Raw genomic sequence first — 24,424 nt, forward strand, 5'->3', positions numbered from 1 at the left:
AATTCAATTCTCATACTATTTGTCCTATCTCACTCGCTTTTAATAATTAGTTTAAGATTCTTTCCCAGACAGATTATTCTTAGCAGAAAATCACCTGAGTATATTAGATGACATCAGTTAAATACTCCAAAGAAACTGTTCTCTTCAGTTTGGAAAGATATCAACACCTCAGGCCTCCTTGAAGTCATAATACACAATACACCAAAACTCACAGTAATTAATCTGTTAGCACGCCTTTGATTTTCACAACGTCCTCTGACTACTGCTAAAGATTTAAAAAATTACCAAGGATCTTCTAGTAACATGAGCTTTATCCCTCTATGTCCTTTTGGGAGTGGGGCAGGATATGAATAAAGATACAATAGTAAACAGCTTAGTACCTGCTCCCTAGATGAGCTAAGAAAAGAAAGGTGGTTGAAAGTATTGCTACGGCTTCACTGGGTTTAATCGTTTTGATTTATTTTCAACAGCGTTGAAAACTGTTGTTATTTCACAAACACTTATTGACTATCCACCCATGCTGCAGTCCATGGGGTCGCCAAGAGTCGGGCATGGCTGAGTGACCAAACTGAACTGACCATGTGAATCACGAAGCCAAGCACTGAAAGGGATCTAAAGACACACACTACCCAGTACCTAACTTTAAAAGTTTAAATGTATTGAAAACTAAAGCATAGTAGCTATAACTTATTAAATATCCATGGTGGTTTAGGCAGCTTACACATGGCAACCCTTCAATTTACTCCAAACACTGTAACATAAGAATTGTTGTCCTTATCTGCATGGCACAGACCTAGTACTTATTGTTTCATTTGGTATCCATCCATTCCCATCAAGGGCTTCCCCGGTGGCTCAGTAGTAAAGAACCTGCCTGCCAATGCAGGAGATGCACGTTCAGTCCCCAGGTCAGGAGGCTCCCCTGGAGAAGGAAATGGCAACCCACTCCAGTATTGTTGCCTGGGAAACCCCATGGACAGAGGAGCCTGGTGGGCTACAGTTCATGGGGTCACAAAAGAGTTGGCCATGACTCAGCAACTAAACGACAAAAACATCCTCATCAAAACCATTTGCTTCTAGGAAAGCTGATTCTCATCTTCTGACCTCTGGGACCCACTCAATCTCTGTAATTAGATGAGCCAACCAATCCCCTTTTATTATCAAAGTCAGTTTGCATTTTTTTCTATTCTTTGCAACCAAAAGCATTCTAACTGATACACAGGATAATAACAATCATCCTCCAAAATTAGTAACATTTTCTTAAAGAGGTGGCAGTTAATTGATTTTATAATTTTTATATTTTATAATCTTTAGACAATAAGGAGAAAATTAGCTGATTTCACAATACAAAAGCCTGAAATTTCTTTAAATATTTGCTGAATGAATTAGCAGAACAAAAAAATGAGTAATGACTGAACTAGTGATTATGAAATAATTTTTTGGTTCTTATTTTGCCCCTATCCTCTCAGGCTATGATGTGTTATGTTAAAACATTGTTATGAAATTGTTATGCTAAAAGAAAATACAAAACAATAATTGATGCAACTCAGCTCTTTTAACTTAGTTTTTATTAGCCAGTTGATGATGATCTCCTATCTTTATATTTCACAACGCTGTGTGCTGTACCATGCCAAGTCACTTCAGTTGTGTCTGACTCTTTTCAACCCTATGGATTATAGTCTGACACTCTCCTCTGTCCATAGGATTCTCTAGGCAAGAATACTAGAGTAGTTGCCATTTCCTTCTCCAGGGGATCTTCCCGACCCGGGGATCTAACACACGTCTCCTGCATTAGCAGGTAGATTCTTTGGGCCACCTGGGAAGCCCATATTTGATAGTAGGTCATATTAACCTACTACCTCCCATGTTTGACATTATTTGAAAATAATACATAACTTTAGGTTAAGTACCTACCATCCGGAAAGTCAGAAATAGAAAAGATTTACACATTTGACACTTGTCCCTGTGTATATTGACCTCCATCTCACATTCTTATCCGTCAGTAGATAAAGTTCACCAGTGATTGAGAGATTAGATCGTAAAATGTGTGTTTTATTTTGTGTTATTGATAGTGATCAAAAGTGCAATAGATCTTGTTCAGCTGCCAGTGATGGTTGTTAAAGGCATTAACACCATGACTTAGGGACCTTTTCTCCAAGGACGCTAATAATGGGTAGAGATGGCACACAGTCTAAGGGGAAAGGGTGTGGTGGGAAGAAGAGGAACACTTTAAAGATATTAATCATACAGACCTACTGAAATCCCTTATCTCATGACTAGTAACTACTTCACTGAGAAGGAATTAGCTCTCACATTTAAAATGGGAGATGACTATAAAGAAGGAGAAAAAGGTTATTTATTTCCAGACACTGCCAACTTCCATATTGCTCTCTTGCTGTGTCATAGTCACAGACCTGTACAATGACAGGAAAAATAACTTCTAATCTTCCTGTTCAAGAAACGATTTTATTGATCTCTACTCTATCTTTTATTTTTCTTGTGATTCAGCAGGTCAGAACTGCACGTGCTCCTGTAGCTTTCTATCATTCAGCAAGATATCCATTGAGTTAAAAATGTCTTACAATAGGAGAGGAAGATATTTATTTCAGCACCAAGGAGAGTACCCTGTTCGTTTCAAATGGTGTTATGCATTCAAAACTGCATATTATTCATGAGGCTGGAAAGAAATTGAAAGGTGGTTTGACAGAAACCTGCTAAAAACTTATCTCATAAGATAGCTTATGAGAAAAGTTCTAACCATTTCTATAAAATTAAAAACTTGCCAAAGTTTTGTACATGTATCTGATTTCAACAATGCACTAATCTTTTAGCTTTAAAATACAACAGGATTAGAGATTATTTGTCTATTTTTCAAATGTCAAAACCACAGACTCTGGATGGACTTAGGTTTAAGGAAGTTTTAGTGAAGTCACAGAAGAGTTAAATTAACCATAATTAAAAACTCCATGATGCAATGAGAGATTATCACCCTAAGTGAAGTCAGTCAGGAAAACAAAGTAAAAACCATGATAGGAATCCAATGAACCTGTCTATAAAACAGAAACAAAATCAGGGACATAAAGAATAAGACTGGTGGTTGCTGAGGGGGAGATGCATGGGAGAGGGTAGGAGAGAGGGCTTAGGATTAGCAGATGCAAAATGGTATATATAAGGTGGATAAACAACAAGGTCCTACTATATAGCACAGGCAGCTGTGATAAACCATAATGGAAATCGTATGAAAAAGAATGTACATGTGTGTGTGTACATATATAACTGTATATATATATATATATACATATATAACTGAGTTTCTTTGTTGCACAACAGTAATAAGCCCAACATTGCAATTCAAATATACTTCAATAAATTTTTTTTTTAAGTCCATGGGGTCCATGTGAACAAGTCCTAAAATCTTGCTCACTGCTGTGTCCTCAGAGCTTGGTACATGGTAAATGCTCAATAAATATTCATGAGAGTCAAGTGAGAAAGAATGAATTAATGAATGGCATTCATTTAGTGAGTAGGAAGGAATTAATGACTATCTGGCTCATAATGAAAAATCACTTTCTGCAACCAGTCTCAGAGGTCCTCACACTGCTGCTGCTGCTACTGCTAAGTCGCTTCAGTCGTGTCCGACTCTGTGCGACCCCATAGACGGCAGCCCACCAGGCTCCCTCGTCCCTGGGATTCTCCAGGCAAGAACACTGGAGTGGGTTGCCATTTCCTTCTCCAATGCATGGAAGTGACAAGTGAAAGTGAAGTCGCTCAGTTGGGTCCGACCCTCAGCAACCCCATGGACTGCAGCCTTCCAGGCTCCTCCATCCATGGGATTTTCCAGGCAAGAGTACTGGAGTGGGGTGCCATTGCCTTCTCCAGTCCTCGCACTGCTCAGCCTGAAACATGGACCCCCTTTCTGTGCCCTGTATCAACAGTGACTTTGGATCTCAGGGAAAAATCTTGTTCCAGATCACACTTTTCAACTCCACTAAGCTTTCAGTGTAAATGGTTCTCCTTAGAGCCCTGGAAAGGTCACTGAGGTTTCAATCGGTGTAATCCTATATCTCCAGGGCACCATAGCATCCACCCACCTGTGGCTCCTCCAATGCTCAAGTCAGCCAGTCAGTCTGGGTCTGCCCTGTTACCCGTTGGACAGGACGTTAACTCTCATCTTCCCAAAGTCCCCAGAGAGACAACTACTTGTCCCTATTCCCTAGCAACCCAGCAACCCATTCCTTGTGTGGCAAAAGTAGAAAGCACCACACCTTGCTCTGCTGAGAGATCCCCAGGAGTCCAGAGACATTTACGTTCAGCTGTGCTAGGAGACAAGTGACAATCGTGCCTTTCTGCTTTTAGTTGTCACCACAGCCAGACACGGGGTCACCCTGAGAGACTAGAATCTACCAAAGACAAGGCCAAAGGTGAAAGAGAAAACACGAACAAGTAAAAACAATGTCTAAATAGACGTTTCCAACAGTCGGCAGGTTGTGAAGACTTCTCAGGCCTCTGAAACCCTTTCCTTTTTCCTATGTCTATTTGTGCAATGAAACAAGTGTGAATCAAGTCAAGCCTCCTGGCTCCTAGGTAGGTACAGCCCAGTTCTTAGCTCCTAGAAGGATTCTGGGCTAAGGCTCCACTCTACTTGGACTGTACTATCAGGCCCCCAAAACGGGGGGAGCTGCCTGGGAAGGACTGATTTCCATTTCAAACTGCATTCTGGTACTTTGTACTCCAGCACCATTGGCCGATCAATATTTAATGCTTGGAGATTCTGACTCTGCGGGAGTCATGTCAGGGGACCTTGGGAGCCAATCTGCTTGAGCTTCTGAGTGATAATTATTCATGGGCTCCTGCCTCTTGCTCTTTCTCTCGCACGGTCCCACTCTGCAGACTCAGTGCCTTATTCAGTCTTCTCTCTCGCTCTCTGCGCTGCTGTAGCCGGACCCTCCGCCTTCGCCACCGCTCAGCATCTGCACATCCCTACAATGGCTAAAACAGCAATGGGTAAGGCATCGCGCCTCGTTCTTTCTCGGCTCCACCTGAAGCCCACCTCTTACCTTTTCTCTTAGAGCTTAGAAGGCATTCGGAGATATTTTCTAGAAGAAAAGACATTACTGGTAACATAGGAATTGTGAAGGATAGAGGCAGCTCCGGGGTTTGAGGGAGAGCAAAGAGGGGATCTTTGAAAATCTAAAGCTAAGGATTTTTTTTTTTAAGGTGGAAGCAGGTAAGTTGCTGTCCCATGGGGAGCGAATTTATTCTCTTTCCATATTTAAAATTAAGGCTTAGCCGTGGGGGGAGGGGGCTACCTTAACTATATGCCTTAAATGGGGTTAAGGGACATTTTGGAAAGTGCTTTGTAACGTCCTTTATTTCTTCTCTAGTTGAAGATTAAGAAAGTAAGAAAATAGGGAAGAGGAAAGAGGATGGGAGAAAGGAAAAAGAAAAATGTAAAGTCAAAGTGGTCCCATCTAGGCTGTTTGGAAGATGGGTGGAGACGAGGGGAAGCGGGTGAAGAACCGGGCAAATTTTATGGTATTGTCTGGTGGCAAAACCCGCTAGTCCTGGGGCGCGGTGTGGGGAGGTAAAGGCGCGGGGCGGGGTTGCGGGGAGACCTACACTCCTTTGTTTTAGGGAGAGGGAGGGGATGGAGAAAGGAAGTCGGGAGGGCACAGAGGGCGCGGGTGGGCAGCTGCAGGGGCGGGGAAGCGCGCGGTTAGGGAGGGACAGCGGTTTCGCAGGCGCTGGGGTGGGGTTTCTTTGTGTGAAGACGAGCCGTCCCGGGGGAGGGGGGGGGAGCGGGGGGGAGGCACCTGCAGCGCGGGGCACACAATGCGGACTGCCCCACCCTGTGCGAGCCGCGCCGGCGCCCTGCCCCCGCCCCGCCCTCCACCGGGTGCAGCATCTCCCGCGTAAAGGGGGGCACGGGTGCGGAACGCGGCGCCAAGCCTGGAGCCCAGCCCTGGGTAGACAGCGACGCCACGCCCCGCGCCTCGCGCTCCAGACTCCCAGCCTCGGCTTCCGAGTGAGACCTGGCCATTACCCCCGCCTTCCCCCCCCTGGCCTCATTGTTCTGTTTATAGAGAGAAGAGGAGAAAAGTGGGTTAAACATTTTTTCTTTTCAAAACCACATCACCTAGGGTGATTAGACTTAAACGCGATAAATTCTTCCTTCATTAATTTGATCGGTGAGGGGAAAAGCTTTTGGAAGCTAGATATGCGTACACATAATAATTCAGATACAAAAGAGGTCAAGGTCTTTAACTGAGCCAAGTGATATAACAGTTTTGTAGGTCAAACAGTGCCAAACATCCGCAATTTTCATAGGCTCAGCCGGTATCAAGAGACAGATACCAAACGAGGTTCCGGATCCAAGGCCTCCAACCCCAACCCCTGGGTCTTGCGCCTCCAGGGCCCCTCAATGGCCCCCGGGGACAGGCAGGGAGGGGCTGGAGCTCAGGCGGCGGCTGGAAGCACCCCTCCCCCGGAGCGGGATTCGGAGAAGGGAGAAGAGGCGTAAGAGGTTTGCTCTGGACCACTTCGCCCTGCCCCACCCTCCCAGGCGGAGCCCGGGAGACCTCCGGCTCAGATTCTTGGCAAAGGGGAAGGGGCTTGGGGAGAGGGCCCTAGAGCGATATGCAGTCCTAGAGCCCTCTTTTCCAGCCCCGCGGTCTAGAACAGACAGGACGCCCCTCGATGTGCGCAGACCCCGGACGTTGCTCGGAGTCCGGGCTCGGAGCCGCTCCCAGCCCACGGAGTGGCTCTGCAGAGAGGCCGGCCCGAGCCCCGCCCGGCCACACAAAGGCGCGGCCCCACCCCAGCCGGCCGCGGGGCCGCAAGTGGTGACCCCTTCCCAGGAGTGCGAGAGGCGCTTCTCTTGCCCCCCCACAGTCCAGGAAGCCTGGGATTGCTTCCCCCAGCCGAAGCACACGACTCACGCCCTGTTCAGGTGGAGACCCCTGGGGTGGTCTTGGTGCGAGAGACCCTCGCTCCTCGAGCGAGGGCTCAGCCCCACCCTTCCCAGCTGGGGCGCAGACCCGACAGCGGCTGGCCGGATGGGGGCGCACTTGGCAAGCAGGCGCGTGGATCGCAGCCAGCCCTGCAGAGCCCCGCGCCGCGCCCTGCGCGCCCCTCCCCGGAGCTGGGCGCTCGCCCCCACGGGTGCAGCCCAGGAGACCGGTTTCTACGCAGTGTCCTGAACTACCCCAGCTCCCCACAGTCGTGGTTCGCCCTCAAGTCGGGAAAGGGTCTGAGAATGGGGGGTGGAGGCGATCTGGCTCTGCGCTCTGCACCCCCACCGAGAGGTTTCTGCTGCAGGAGGGCTTCTGCAAACTCATCACCATCATCAGTATTACTGCTGTTATTTCAAATTATTATTGTTTGATGACTCAGGTGCCATATTTGTTCAAACGGTTTGAATGATCGCATTTCAATGAGGATTAACCCTTGCTGCGCTAGCTTTTCTTCCTCCAATTCCCAACTCCCTTCTCCCAGAAAAGAATGCATTTCTTCTTTAATTATACTTTATAAAACAAGTATATGTTTGGTTGTTGTAAGGATTTTGTATGTTCATAAGTGAAGGTGCTTGCTAAGGGCAGGGCTTGTGTGCCAAAGATTGCTGGAATATTCTCCGCAGAGAATTGTTTGTGGCTGCAATATGCATATATAATTGAAATATTATGATCTTAGCACTTGTATTCCATAGGCCATATCTATAAACATACCAACGTACGTTATGCACAAAATTTTAATTGTTTCTTTTTTATTTTCGAAACTCAATTTTGCACAGAAACGTGGGTCGTGAAACGGTAGCCATCGTTCCATTAATAAAAATTCCACCCCAAATACGACAAATGCGAGGGCCCTTTCTGCCATGAGTAAGCAAATCAGGAAAAGAAGTACAACCTCTGCGTTATTAAAATAATGGATTTTGAAATCATTCCAGTTCCAACGCATAATCAATTAATCACCAGGGCGGATGCTTTCTCCTGATTCATTAAACAATTATTGTATTCAGCATGATTGTACTAGATGCATATAATACTCCCTGTTATCCTCTCTAATGAAGTAGACACCTTCTAAATGGATACATAAATAACTGGAAGTGGAAAGAGGAGGATTTGGTCAAATTTTCAGGATAAGATGGAAAGAAAAACAGCAGTAGCTATCATTTTATCTTTTATGTATAGTTCATACCAGGCGAGTAAGCTGAGCCTACAGTAAGCATTACTGACTCAGTGCAGCCAAAGGCAAATAGCTGTTTTAATGATATAAATTGATACATTTGCTGGTGGTTGTCTTACTTGAAAGAAAATAAAATTTTCAGTGATAATTAAGATTGGATGGTTTGTCATATTAAAATCTGCAACTTTTAAAGTTAATTAAAATTAACCATGCTTTTGTGATGTGACTTACAGATTTGTACTAAATTATTCTAAGGAGAAAAGGAGTATTTTTATTGTCAGAGCAATTGTCTCTGCCCTTAATCATTAACATTTTTTAGCAGAGATGTATTGTTACATTCAAAATGCGTTTGCTTACTTTTGTATTTTTTAATTATTAATGGATAGAACATGGAATAAGCATTTGACACATTATGTCTCCCATCAAATAATTCGTTCTCAGTGGTGAAATGCTGCAAGAGGTTACATTTTTCTCAGATTCAAGAAATGTCCTCTCCCAGTGTCATAAAGCCAGTTCATGTAATGAAATAGTTTTCCTCCCTGTAATTTGGGATCAAAATAATTACTCAATTCTGTGATTATCTAGTTGTAGCTATCAAGCAGAATTTTTAAGCTAAATCTGTAAAATTAAAAATGAAATGTAAGATAAATCAATTGCATAATTAATTGAAGAGTTTTGTCACTGATAAATTCAAACCATTTTTAAGAAAATGCCTGATTTATCAATAACTGTGTTTTTTATTCCAGCCAACTATACACCTACCCCACCCCAGCCCCACTCCCACCAGCTCATTGCTCACATAGGCTGGAGGAAGCTGGCCTCAGAGCCGAGGGCTACCCTTTTTGGGTGTGGTCACCCCAGGCAGCTGAAATTTAACTCCAATTCACTCTAGTTTCCCCTGTGGTCTTAGACAAATACACATTATTCTGCTGTCACACAATCTGTGACCTTATATGAAAAACGCAAGAAATTTTCGAAAAAAGAAAAAAAATACAGAATTAGCCAGCGACCCAGATGTTTCCAGAACCAAGGCTCTTTGCTGGTTCTTCGAACTGGAAAAGCTTGGTGCCTGCATTAACTTTTCACACCACTAGAGGGCAATCATGTTCTCAAAAAAGTAGATTTACTTATTTAAATCTTAAATTTGCTTAAATAAGCAAATCTTACTTGCTTATTTAAGCCCTGTTTCAAATACGTGCTATTTATTATAATAACTTATTTTACCTGAAGCATTCACTTGCTTATTGGAGATTTGCTTATTTAAGCCCTGTTTCAAATACTTGCTATTTATTATAATAACTTTTTACCTGAAGCATTCACTTGCTTATTGGATAAGTTAATGTCATGCTTAACCTAGTGAATGAAAAAGGTTTGTGCACTTTTTCAAGGAGACATGAAATGAGCCATCTTAACAATCTGAAAGTAGGTGTTCAGTTCAGGAAGTAGGTGTAGGTCCTGGTTAATTCTCTGATGATTTTACTTTTCTAGTATCATTACATTGTTATTGTAATGTCATTTATATTATTTGGGGAGTGGATACATAGTAGACAGTGGTCAGTAGTAATATCAAGATTATATAGGTACAGAATGTTTCAATGTTTAAATAAATTAATAAAACAAAAACATTGTTTACTTATTCATTTATTTAAAATGTGCTTATTGTTGTGGATGCATCTGAATGTCACTCTCCACCCTCAGGGATCTTGCAAGTTAGTGGCTAAAGCAGACAGATGCAATGTGATACTGAGAGGGCTCCCCCACCCCCCAATTGGCTGTTACTGTTTCCTTCTTTTTCAGCTTTTTTTCCATTAAAGGATATCTCTTTTAAATTAAATCCAGTGTGATTTCAGCTCGAATATTTAAATCTAATGTTTTGTCAGCTTTCAATAATTATTGAGTATCCCCATGTAGTAGTTTTATTAGTTCAGTAGAAAATTGATGTTAATTTTAATGCAAGAAGAAGAAACAGATAAGCAAAGCCAATTTTTAGGATTATCAAAATTGGATTTTTTTAATGTTTGCATTGGTAGGGAATTCTTTTTCTCTTATATTTCATGTAACTAAAATCCAACCGTAAAATATTTAATCAGTTCATATTACTATGCTTCCCAGATTTAACGTGCATGTGAATTACCCCTGCCTTTCATTAAAATGCAAATTTTAATAGAGTCGGTCTGGTGGAAGCCAGATATTCTGCATTCCTAACAAGTTCCCAGAAGATGCTGATTCTAACCACCAAATACATTGATTTAAGAAATATAAAACTGTGATATATATGTACCTTCCACAGTAAGTTCTGACATTATGTCTTAACATTTTCAAGTCTATGGCAATCTTTACAAAATATTTCACCTCCAATCTCATACACCTAGGGATTTTATTCCTCTGGGAGTTATGTGTTCTGTGCCATCCATTCTCTTTTGATTGGACTTTTAAATATATTCGTATATTGCAGGACTCAGCAGAAGACCTTCAGGAGAATGTGGAAATAAGAATTTGTGTGTGTGTATGTACCTGTGTGTGTATAAGAACAGAATGTAACTTGTGGTACAGTTGAGAAGGATGACAAATCAATAATGCTCATTCCTGTCATTCACAAAACAATATGCAGAACAAAAAGTTCAATTCAGAACCTTTTACTTGTGGAATGTTGTGCAAAAGTCTGTAACCCCATTTACCACATTGGACTAATTCATTGCCAGTACTCCACACACTAAAGAAATTAACAAGGAGGATCTAGCAGCACTAAGATTTTCTCTCAATACATCCTGCATTTATCACTTACCAAATTATCTAAGAGCATTTCTTCCTGGATACCATATTAGCAAATTATTAATAATCTATTGAGCATGGATGGGTATTTGAAAACAAATTATGTGTGTGTTATCTGCTTATGTAAACTAATAAGGGACTTCTGTTATTCAATACTGACTTTCTAAAAAGGTGACCTAGAGGTAAAGAAATATGCTGTCAAGGAATATCATCAAAGATATCCTACATCAATCCTTCCATGCAGTGGGTTGGGTTGCTGACCGTGCAAAAATTACATGTCTGGAAATGCTATCCTGATACTATGCATGAAATATTATGCATAGAAAAGGTACTATGCATGAAATATCTCAAATTATAGATTTACTATTTCCCAAATAGGGCATTAAAAATACGGTCCCAAAATAAAGCTGACCAGAAATAGTACAATACACTGTTTTTCTCTGTGAAATTGGAGTAAGCCTCAAGGTTGTCCATCCTTTTGTTCCTCCTGTCCATTTCAGGGTCTCTCAAAAGCTAGGAAACTTTCCCTTTTTGCAACTCCTAGTACATTTCAAAAGGAAGAAGACAGCATTATTAAAGTAATACATGTTTTGAACATTTAATCCTAGCAGTCTTGAGCAGTCTTGTCCTCATCAGGACACAACAAAGAAATCTAAACTAGTGTTCCTTGAAAACTGAGCCAAAAAAACTTGCTGATTGGTCCTTCAATCAATAGTTTTCCTATGATGCTGGTTGTTTTCAAGAGTCATTTTTCTGGCATAGAAGTAAATTTCAGAGTGTCTATAAGAAATTACTTTATTGATTTCATCCTTACCTGGCATATATAACATACTAGGCACTAAACACTTCCCACATTTCATTATCCAGGCCTCCTCAACAGTCAGTACCATTACAGATGAGGAAACTGAGTCCCAGAGAAGAGGAAGGACTTTCCCAAGGTCACATAGTTTCTCAGACCCAGAATTTGAACCCAGGTGTCCTGGCTCCAGAATCTTCATCTTTAATGGGTAACCTTACATGTCAGGTTTTCTCAATGAGGTTCGAACCAGTGACACCACCATCTTAACAGGCCCAATGGGCTCATCTTTTCTGAGCACAGAAGCACCTTGAAGATGAAACACCTTCAAATTAATGACTCGTTATAATAGCTAACCTGGGGCTTATTACAGTAATTGCCATGATTCAGGCTTTTGGAGAAAGAGAGCTATGAGACCTTGGGGGCTGTAATGTATGGCACCACCTGGCTTTCTGAAGCCTCAGCTGAGAGCACAGCAGGGACTTCTCATGTGGACACAGTGATTTTCTTTCTGGGAAAAAAAAAATCTTAATCTAATCAGTATCATCCTGGTTGACACATTTCACATGGACTCTCAGCTGTCTCCATAGGCCCTAGATGTATAATTTTAATATTTTGTTTTATAAAATAAATCTAGAGCTAAAAGAGACAGCAGTGGTATCCACTTTGAGTATAACCATTAGACATTACTTGAAGATTTCTCCATCATATTATCTCAAAAGCAGACAGGCAGGCAAGATTGATCTGTGAGAAGGTTCTGAATCACCTGTGACACATTTTAAATTATCTTTTAATAAAGGAATCAGGTCCTGTCATAATAAAGGAATCAGGTCCTGTCATTTGTCAAGGAGACATTTGCAGTAGTAAAATCTGTGTTTATATAGCCCATTTTTATTAGTCGTGATTAAAGATAACAATTTGTGTTCATTTGTTCTTGCAAAACACTTTTATGTGAATGTAAAGGTTAATTAATGCATCTCAGCAATCATTTTGCTAGTCATCTGGAAATATAGCTTCTCGAGGAATTGTACTTAAGAAAAGAAGCCACACACACATAAAACCATAACCAAAATTTTAAGGTTTTTCTCATTTGTAATTTTGTTGACCTCCAGATTAAAACATTTAATACTTTGAAAAATTATAAGATTCCAAAAATTTGTTTTTGTGACCAACCATAGATAATTATAGTTCTTGTATAGTACATTAAATGTAATGCTTTCTGATTGATTTTTTAAATCATAAAGTGGTGGCTATAAGAATGCTTATTTAGCAGTTATTCTTCTGGAATAATTGTACTTTAGATGTCAGATTGTTTATCATTCGTTAGCACAAGTACTTAGTGTAACAATAAATCATCAGTGATATGAATCTGTCAATCTTTTGGTTATATGTCTATATCAGTATAAAAAGAAATTGATGAAATTCATCTAGACTTAGTTCCACAATTACTTGCACAAGAAAGTATTTTAAAGTTTAGATTTTCATTCTACTCCCTATCTTGGAACATTTTTTTTTTTTCCCCTTTTAAAAGCAACCATAATGGAGCCAGTTTTGCACAAAACTGATTACAGTAAGCCTAGTAACAGTCTTTCAGTTTGGGCTTTCTAGTAAATAGAAGCCTAACTCACATGATAAATTTCAATCTATAAAATGTTGTTTCACAACCGAGACGAGATGAGAATATCATATCAAGATGTTACTTCTTAACAGTTCTAGACTCTAATGGGGAGGAGCACCGATCATTTGGAGGGAGGCTATGCAGCCTGCCTTGGAACCCTGCTTCAGAACATTCAGACTTGTCTTTACTACTCCATGCTGCTTTTTTTTCCTAACACACTAATGTCTATTGTTATTTAAGTCTTAGCTTTATCTGAGCAGTGTCAGTTAGCACCCTTCTCACAGTAATTGTTCAAACACATGAAATATCACGAGCTGATTCTAGTCTTTTGTTGTCCAGGTTACATGATCCAAGACTCCTGTTACTTTAAAAGTCATTGGTTCATTCTACTTCTGACCTACTTTTTCCTTTTACAATTAAAAAAAGAAGCAGATAAACATAGAAGATTGAAAATGTTCAAAAGAAGAACTAGCATGACTTATCATTATGGGACCTTGTGGTTCTCAGAAAATATTCACAAGCTCCATCCTTTTTAACTTTCAAATACTCCCTATGAAATGAGCATAGTATACATGTTACTCTGTTTAAAAATGCTCAGAAAACTTACTTAAGCAAGTTTACATATGATAAGTTTTAGAGCTAGAGCCAGAACACATTGCATTATATATGTAATAGTATATATAACATATGTATGGTATATATAATATATTTTTAATTATACATATTTATATGTGTAATAAAGATATGTATATGTCTTTATTAGACCTTTATATACATATCTCTTTATTAGAACACAGGTCTAATAAAAATACACGTCTTTATTAGACCTGTATATGATTTTACTGATATATGAAATCTGCAAAACAAAATAAAAAATCCATAGATAGGTGAGGGGGTGCAGGATTGGGCGAAATAGGTGAGAAACATTAAGTACAAATTTTCAGTTATAAAATAAGGCACAAAGATATAATGTACAACATACATAATATAGTCAATAATATTGTAATAACTTTGTTATACATGATGACAGATGGTAACTAAACTTATTGTGGGAATCATTTTATAATGTGTAAAAATATTGAATCAATATGTTGTTCACCTGACATTAATATAATATTAAAGTCAATTATACTTCAATAAAAAGATGTAGATATCTAATATACATTGTATATCTTAATATTATATGATTAGGTAGAATTAGATTAGACATGATATCTATGATATAAACCATACACATCACATCTTTTTAGATATGTTATGATAATATATAATTAAGTAAGCTAATAAAGTTTAGCACTTTTTCTCCTGTCCAGTAACGAAATATGCACAAGTGAAGAAAGGCAGGCATTGAGTGGGTTTGCCTTCAGTCTAAAGTTATAAATGGTTAATGGCATTAATTAAAATAGATTCAAGTACCCATTCCATTCTGAAACCTATGCAAGGTGTGTAAAAATATAAATAATCATGGTCCTCACCATTGGAGAATTTAGTTTTTTGAAGAAAACAGGACCCTGAACATACAAAAAAATAATAATAACCAGTAATAATAGCTTATAACTATAAATAGAAGTGTCTGCCATTTTAACAATTTTGCTATACTACCCTGAAGTATTGTTACAATACAGTACATGATACACTAAGACCGTCAATTAGAAAGCACAGAGATCCATCCAAAGGCTATTAAGTTACTCTGGCAGATCAGAAGTGGATATGGGGGTTAGATGGACATAGGTTTAAGTCTTGCCCCATCTATTCACTATCTGATAATCCTTGAGTGAATTATCATCTCTATACTGCCATTTTCTCAATCATATCTCACAATATATCTCAGGGAAAAATAATACCACCTAAATTACACGGTTGTTGTCAGAAAAAGGCAAATACTGTATGATATCACTTATATGTGGAATCTAAAAAAAGTACAAATGATATTTTTGCATACATGCAAACCAGAAACAAACTCACAGACACAGAAGGCAAGTTCATGGTTACCAAAGGAGAAAGGGGAGAGCGGAGAGACAAATCGGGTATGGGATGAACAGATACAAACTACTATGTATAAAATAGGTAAGGATATACTGTATAGCACAAGGAATTACAGCCATTATCTTATAACCTGTAATGGAGTATAATATGAAAAAATACTAAATCCCTATACTGTACACCCGAAACTATTGCAATGTTGGAAATCAACTATACTTTGATTTTTAGAAAATCACATGGTTGGTGAGAGGTTAAGTAAACAATTCAATATTAAGCATTTCATAATCCAAATCCATCACAGGCTTCCCTGTTGGCTCAAACAGTAAAGAATCTGCCTGCAATGCGAGAGACCTGGGTTCGATCCCCTAGAGAAGGGAACAGCTACCCACTCCAGTACTCTTGCCTGGAGAATTCGATGGACAGAGGAGCCTGGCAGGCTACAGTCCATGTGGTTGCAAAGAATCGGACACGGCTAAGCGACTTTCACTTCACAATCCAAATAGTAATCCCCTTCCCTGACACCTGCAATGGATGATGAAAACAGTAAACAAAAATATTAATTTAAACAACTAAATTCTTTTACTTTGTAAATTTTACATATAATAACAAATCTACTAGAATTACTTGGAATTTAGGAAATGATCATTACTCAGTAATTCTTTGTGGTAGAGGGAGAACTGATAACAATATTTAAGAAACAGCTGCCAATATCATATATCTCTAAGATAAATCCATTCCAGGAAATGCCAGAATCAAAAGTATTGGGTTGGCCAAAAAGTTCATTCAGGTTTTTCCATAAGATGTCAGAGAAAACCTGAGCAAACTTTTTGGCCAATCCAATGCATTTCTTCTGAATTTATCTCTCATCTCATGTTTCCCTGTTGTATTTCATATCTCATCCTCCCTCAAATATATATATAGTATCAATAAAACTAACCCTCTTGCCTACCTAGTAAGGCTCATCAACATAAAATAGCATATTCAGTAGAAATAAAAACTGATTCCAGAAGCATTAAAATGTAAAAGTCTTCACTGAATTTTCTTGGAGAGCAGTCTCTTGTTCTTAAAAAGGTTATTAACCTATCAATTTTGGGGGAAATTATATCACATGCCACACTCAGACACACACACAGACTCTCTTGTTCTTAAAGTCTTATCAGCCCATCAGTTTTATCCAAATCTGACATCACTTGACTATTTCATAATCTCTCTTTCCTATTTCTTCAATTTCCTCCCTACCTGGAACTCTCCTGCTCTCTTCCATTTTCAACACCCATCCTTCAGCTAGATCTTTTCTTTCAGGAATAACTTCAGATATTTCTTACCTGGACCAATTTAGCCTTCCTACTCTCCACCCATTTGTAAATAAGCACAACAAAAATAACTAGAGCCAAGCAGTAAAAACAGAATACTCCTTAGATAACTCTGGTGGGGAAATGGATAGAGATGTACAGTTTAGTATTGTTCTCCAAGTCATTCATAAAAATAATACCTTTTCAATCAATAGCGTTCCAAGTACTGATCGGTAAAACACTGTAAAATATTAGTGGAACATTATTATTTAAATAATTACGATAAATAAGTAAGATTAGCATTCATCTGACATCTGATGTTACAGAGACTTAAGGGAGCATAATTGACTACTGACTCAAAGGGCATTATCACTATTTTGCCTGCAATCCATCAATTCATATAAATATATGGTACATAAGCCTGGAATTATATTTATGACATAATTGTAGGCATATTAATAGAAACATTTACATTTACAAGTGTAGTGTAGTCCTTTGACAAATTAGATACTGTTGATGACTGCCATCTACATATAAAAATGCTCCATATTGTTCACATTTATAGGCCATAAAATGCAGGTGATAAAATATCATCTTTCTACTCTCTCATAAACAAGAAATAATGACAAAGGAGGAGCTTTATAGGAAAGCATCAATACAATTTAAACACTCAAAGGGTCATAATATATTACACTGAGTAGAAAAATTAAGCTGTAAAGAAAATGTAGATATTCTCTCACCTTAAAAAGTCAAACAAGGTTCCAAATGCCTAACCAAAACACGGAAGTACGGAGAAAAGACCTACATCTCTTCCGTTAACAAAACACTTGGTTTTTAAAAGAGCTTAGTAGTAGAACAAATAAAAGAAAATGCAATGCAGTATCTGGATGAACATTTTTTATAAGTTCAGCATTAACATTGAAGAAATATTGAATTAAGCTGCTTTGAAAGAATTGAATTCCACCTGCTGAAATTTTTCTTAAGATGAATTTTTTAAGCATACACAGTAGCAGTCTGTATTGGGGTTTTGAGTTTCAGGAAGCTATATTCCAACACATGCAAGAGAAGAGTCCCAGAAAAATGTAACTTGGGAGAGAACAATGAATTTTATTACCTGCTTGCAGAGCTGAAAAGAATAAACGCATACCCACTTTTGCTGCTGTGTGTGTGTTGGGGTTTCCGTGGTGGCTCAGGTGGTAAAGAATCTGCCTGCAATTCAAAAGGCGTGGATTCAATCCCTGGTTCATGTAGATCCCCTGAAGAAGGAAGTATATTCCATTATTCTTGCCTGGAGAGTTCTATGGACAGATGAGCCTGGCAGGCTACAATCCATGGGGTTGCAAAGAGTTGCACACGGCTGAGTGACTAACGCACACACACGCTTCGTTGTCAGTAAAAGAATTGCAGAAAAATATATAAATTGGGAGAGAGCAATGGATTTTACGACTTGCTTACATAGCTGAAAAGAATAAATGCCTACCCACTTTTGCTGCTACTGACAACAAATAGCCAACATTTTATCACTTTTGATAAATTTTAGAAGTGAACGCTGAATACATGGAGTGAGGACCAGTCAGCTAAGTCAAATAAGATTTCTCAGAACTGCTTCTGCAAAAAAGTTTGGTCTCCTAGAAACAAAGAGTAAGCAGGCTTTGCAAATCAAATCTAGCTCTCCTTGATCTTTCTTCCGGTGAACTCTACAGGGTTACCATCTAGCAATGCACTAGGCAATTAGCCACATACTGACTTGTAGCAACTTTCTGTGGTCATCATATTCCCTGTCATTTATTGGTCCCCTACTATGCATGAACCAGGGACATGTCACATACCCCTCTGCCCTTTTTCCTATTTCATTTTTATGTCAACTCTCAAACAGGTTTCATTATCCCCGCTTGACAAGGAAGGAAGGGAGAAGCCACAGGAAGCTCTGTAACTTTGTCGAAGTCACACGCACTGTTCAGGGCGGAGGCAGGTTTCAGGTCTCAAGCTCCCTGCATTCGCTCCAGCTGCCTTGCCAAGAATGGTTGTTGACTTTGTGTGTTGCTACAGACATTACTTGTCTTATGTGCAGCTATACTAAGGATTTCTTTTAGGCCAGAACCACATTTCATGCACCTCATCTCCCCTCAGGGCTGGCAGTAATAATACTGTTGGCTAATGTGCACTAAGTATTTAGTGTGCTGAGTGTAGTGACACTGGGCCAGATATCTTAATATTATTACCATCCCCATTTCACAGGTGGGCAAGGGAGGGAGGGCAAGTCACCCACAGCTCGTAGGTGCTCGGGCTAGGATTTGAACCAAATCAATCTGACCCCGGAACCTGCCTGGGCAACAGTGCCTACAGCCTCCCTTGGACACAGCAGGGGCTCCATTTGTGTTCAGTAATTTGATGAGATAAGGATGAAGCAAAGTCTCAGAATTACAAGAAGAAAAATGCCACAACATTTCACTATAGCCACACTCTGCAGGACTTCAAAAGTCAAAAAAACAACAAGCTAGAAAAGATTGATCTTTATAACAATATCTTATACTAGTTAGCACTTCGGTTTCGCAAAACATCATTTAATTCAGTCTCTACAATGATATCTTATCCTACCCCCATTTTTTTGAATTAACTCATATTTAGAAGGTTTAGTAAATTTGTTAAAATCGGATAGATCCTAAACTAGAGTGTAAGTCTTGAGTTTTTACTCATGTTTTTTCTATTATGCCAAGGTAATATTTATTCATCTTTTGTCAGTATCATGGGCTTCCTTGGTGGCTCAGCTGGTAAAGAGTCTGCCTGTAATGCAGGAGACCCAGGTTCAATCCCTGGGTTGGGAAGAGTCCCTGGAGAAGGAAATGGCAACCCACTCCAGTATTCTTGCCTGGCAGATCCCATGGAGCGGAGCCTGGCAGTCAGTTCTCCAGGCCAGAATACTGGAGTGGGTTGCCATTCTCTTCTCCAGGGGATCTTCCAACCTGGGGATCGAACCAGGGTCTCCTGCATTGCAGGCGGATTCTTTACCAGCTGAGCCACCAGGGAAGCCCAGAAAAGCAACAGAACCTATAAATGAATGCAGAGGAGACATTTACCTGCCTCTTTTTTTCTCCTTACATAGAGGGACGTGCTTACCAGCTGTGAAGGTGACCTTATGAAAGACAGGGTGAGCAGGTTGCTTAAATTTTGCCTGGGAACTGAGCAGTTATTGTTGTGTTACTAACTAGCACCATTTGAAACTATCGCCATAGTTCCAGCTGTGGGATAAGCGCTAAGTGACAGAAGCAGGCCACTGCACAGCACAGAAATTCCTGTCTGTAGCATAAAAGGAAGTTAGTAAATTTACTGGAGAGAATCAGTGAGCTCAGTCTGGGTCCAACATCTGGGCTCTTAACCCCCCACTCTTCTATCCTCTGTGGGGAAGCCAGCTGAGCCACAGAGAGATGGGGGGTGGGAGGGGACAGGGGAATGGTGGGGGGGAGGGAGGGCGCTGGTGTCATTTGCAGCTGGTGACAGCTCCTCCCTGCTCAGCCACCAAGAGATTAGCATTTATAGAACACTAACTGCCACATCCCTGGAGAAGGAAATGGCAGCCCACTCCAGTATTCTTGCCTGGAAAGTCCCATGGACAGAGGAGCCTGGCAGGCTACAGTCCATAGAGTCACAAAGAGTCGGACGCAACTGAGCGCAACTACCTCACACAACTCTATATGCACGCATTAAATGAGACACCTTCTCTCACCCTCAGAACCTTAAATATGGTTGGGAAGAAATGATTAACAGCAGACACAGCAGAAAAGGAACAAGGGCTAAGCTTGGAATAGGTCTGTGGCTTTGAAAGGAGAAGAGACTCAAAGCCCCTTGCAATGGAAACCATTGAGTCCCTTCTGTGTTTTGGAAGTCACAACCATTAGAGACAGTTCTGAATTTTCACCTTAACCTAGTATTCAGATCCTCTGTCCTGCTCTATACGTTATTACTTGGACACTTCTTTGAACTTGTGAACAATATCCCAAACCAAAAGTGCACTCTTTTATGAATGTGTTTAGGCTGAACAAATCTAGGGAAAACATAAAGGAAAACCCATATTGTTCCTATAAGAATTATGTATTACCAAGCTGTGATTTTTAAAATAATATCAGCAATTTATTATGCCAAATTCCAATTCATATTTATCTAGATAGGTCAAACACTTGATACTATTTTGCCTTCAGGTTTTTAATTAGGAATGTTTACGACCAAGTTGAGGGCTACTTGCTACGTAAAGAAAATAAGATGCATAGGTTACTCTGATCTCACTCAACCAATAATGATATGTAATCTTTCTCATATCTTAGGAATGAGTATTATAAACTCAAAAAGAACTCAAGATGGCATCCAAAACCTTACATTTTATGCATCACCTAGGCTGCCTAATTGTGAAAATATATACATATTTAAAGCCAAAAATAGATCTTCCATGTAGTATGGGGTAAAGTTGTTTGCTCAAATAGACAATTTGAAATTCAAACCATGAGTAGCTTTATGAATCACATTACATATAACATTTTGTGTCTATCATGTAAATATTTATTATGAAATACAAAGTTTTGGTAAGAGGAAAATTTACAAAGCAAAAATATGAAGAGAAAGTTTTCCTTTTCTTTAAAAATGTAATGGCTTAAAATAATTTGTTTAAAAGAAGATAGATAAAGGAAACCCTTAGCAAAGAAAACACAAAAGAATGAATCAGCAAATAATGAGAAAGCTAATTCATTTAAAGACAAAATTGCTAAATTTGTAGAATCATAAAATCCCAGAGCTTGGGAATACCAACTATCAATGAGAAGAAAAAAAAAAAAAAGTCCAGAGAAATTAAATAGCTTGTCCAAAGTCTTAACATAAAAATCTTAAGTTCTGAGATGACTTCAAAGTTCTGTTCTTTCTTCCAGTTCTGAGATGCTATAGCTAGCTAGTGATTCCAGTTGCATTAAACAAAATGCAGTCCTAATAATATTTATGTTGATGATCTTAAAGTAAGTTTTTGAGAAATAGTGCTCACCAATTCAAGTCAACCAGACTTCGTAGAAGCAGAAAAACAATGCATAACCAGAACATAATAATGTTTTGTTACATTATTTCCTCAATGATAATATATTTCCTCAAAGTACGAACAAACTCTCCTGATCACTCAATTATTTTTATTTGTACCTTAAATGTATTAAATGTATTGTGAAATTCACCCTTAAGAGAACATACAGTTACTTTTTAAATATTTCTGGACTTTTTGTGACATATATTGCTTATTTCAAATAAATCAAAACCCAAATTTCAGTATCTTTAGCCTTTCTGTAGCCATTTGCTTTATTACAACAAAAGGCAAAAGGATATTTTGTCATGAAAAAAACAATAACTTAACAAAACTACATTTATCTTAGTACAAGCATATAAAACTTTTGTGCCACTAAAAATGACCATTTCTTAGAAAAGCTTTTATTTCCAGAAAAAAACAAAACGATGTGAAAGAAAGAAAACTTAGAAAACTTCTCTTGGACCAAGTTGCCTTTTATATTTTAATCTTGTTTGTAACAGTCATGACCCAAAATTGGGAATTCAAAAGCTTCTGACATTTTACTTACTTGCTTTTTATATTGCTTTTCATCCTTTGCAGAAAATTATACTTACGTAAGTTCAAGTATATGATGGGAAGAATCCTATTTCAGAAAATGAGTCTTTACATGGTAAAGCCTAAGGAAGTAGCATTTGATTTTCAAAACAGAAAGCAGTTTCCATGGCATGTTTAGGTTGACCTCGAAATTCCTTCCACACTGTTTAGCTGCCTCAAAAATGGATGCTGGAGGTAATCAGCCAGTGGAAGCTGTACCATTAAGAGACTTCACATTCATTTCAAATGCTCTGGTACTTTCATCCATTCCCAGAGATATTCAAGAAGAGTATCACTTAATTCGTGTTTTTTAATATTGGTAGGAGTTCTAAATTTTGATAATGTGTCTGTTTTTCTTTAAATATATATTTGTTCTATTGTCTATGACACAAAATGACTGCAGGACATATTACTTAAGTGTGACTAACAAGGTCACAAGATTTGTTTTCATTCGGGGAAGAAATTTACCTGACTGCTCAGTTTTTGTTCCCTACTCCAGTTACCTGGGCATTTAATACACAGTTTTTGAATGGATGACTAGAAGAGAACTCTGAGCAACATGCTTTGAAAATCCAACTTTTAGAGCACTAGTGAGTAAATGTTACACACAATAAGACTCTAGCATTCTCCTTAGGTTTTGAGAAACAAGCAAAATACCGGCTCCTATATGAGGCTTTTGTGGCCTTTTCCTGAAATATTGTCTATTAATCATTTATATACCATTCATTTCCTAAGAAAAATTTTAGGGAGACTGCTATAAATACAGCTTGTATACTACCCAGATAGGAATTCTAGTCAATGGAAACTTATTAAGTATTATTTAACAATACCAGTAAGTTAAATGCTTCTTTTATTATCAGTTGATGCTAGTAACTATTAAAAGTAGTAAGGATTTTTTAAGACCCATTCAGAACTAAAACAACAATATGGAACTCTTCAAATGCATAGATATATTTCACCATTCCAAGGGAGTAGAGGTTTGTGTGAAGACTTCAAGAACTATGCTTTCAACTTCTAGCAAATTTTCAGATTGGTAGAGGAATTAAATCAGGATATAACTAACAGGGGACTTCCCAGGTGGCTCATGGCAATTCACTCCACTATTCTTTCCTGGAGAATCCCATGGAAAGGGGAGATTAGCAGGCTATAGTCCACGGGGTCACAAAGAGTCAGACATGACTGAAGCGCACACACACACACACACACACACACACACACGACTAATAGGAATTGCCCCACAAATTATTGCTGAATCCCTGCTTAATCAGATTGTTTTCTTCTTAATGTTCTGTATAAATTAGCATATTCCATTATCTGAAGATAAGCAACCCCATCTCGTAATGACAGAGAGGACTCCCTTTGAATTCATTGTATCTTCAGCATCTAAACCACTGATCAATTCAAGGAAAAAGTCACCTGGCCCATTAAGTGAGATAAAGTTATGTGAATCTTATAATTTTTTTCTGTTTCTCATTTGTCATAAAAGTCTTGCATTTTTCATTTCTGAAAGTTCTTGCTTGCACTGAGAATATAATAGGAAATTCACCATATATGCAGTTTTATACTTCCTTTTGCAGTTCAGAAACATGAATCACAGTCAGACTTAATTCTAAAATCCATGGGAAGGGGAACCCAGGACTTATTTTCTAGAGAAAGACAACAAAAAGAATAAAGAAACCAATATCCTCCTCATTGACAACCACAACATTTTCGATTCTAGAATTCATACCATAGTCAATCTGCATAGGAAGTATGAGTTTTGCTGAATTAAGAATGGGTACAGGGTATTTTTCTACTCTCAGTCAAATGTTAAAAAGTAATAGGACAAGATTTAAATCAGTTGGGTGTCACATTTAGCCATTTTGAAGACACAATTCAGAGAACATCATGGCAGCCCCTGAAGGGCCCTTCCCTGGTGTCTCAGATGGTACAGAATCTGCCTGCAATGCAGGAGACCCAGGTTTGATCCCTGGGTCAGGAAGATCCCCTGAGGAGGGGAATGGCAACCTACTCCAATATTCTTGCCTGGAGAATTCCATGGACAGTGGAGCCTGGTGGGTTACAGTCCATGGGGTTGCAAACAGTCAGACACAGCTGAGCAACTAACACTTTCCAGTTCAGGAGACCACAGGGAAGAAGAGAAAAAAAGCTGTTGC

The 24,424-nt window shown here is 39.1% G+C and overlaps 1 protein-coding gene and 1 non-coding gene across 2 annotated transcripts in view; both read left to right on the top strand.

Annotated features, from left to right (window-relative positions):
- The first annotated feature begins 4,688 nt into the window (after nt 1-4,688).
- The window catches only part of STMN2 (stathmin 2), a 55,672-nt gene continuing 35,936 nt past the window's right edge, over nt 4,689-24,424 (top strand). Inside the window, exon 1 of the mRNA XM_040261990.1 lies at nt 4,689-5,001. Within this exon, the coding sequence (XP_040117924.1) occupies nt 4,983-5,001 (19 nt within the window). The 5' untranslated portion in view covers nt 4,689-4,982. The remainder of the gene's footprint in view (nt 5,002-24,424) is intronic.
- TRNAY-GUA lies at nt 19,396-19,467 on the top strand. The gene has a single exon. It is a non-coding gene; the product is annotated as a tRNA-Tyr (tRNA).

The sequence above is a fragment of the Oryx dammah genome, unplaced genomic scaffold (assembly GCF_014754425.2).
Source record: "Oryx dammah isolate SB20612 unplaced genomic scaffold, SCBI_Odam_1.1 HiC_scaffold_19, whole genome shotgun sequence".
Classification (NCBI taxonomy): Eukaryota; Metazoa; Chordata; class Mammalia; order Artiodactyla; family Bovidae; genus Oryx; species Oryx dammah.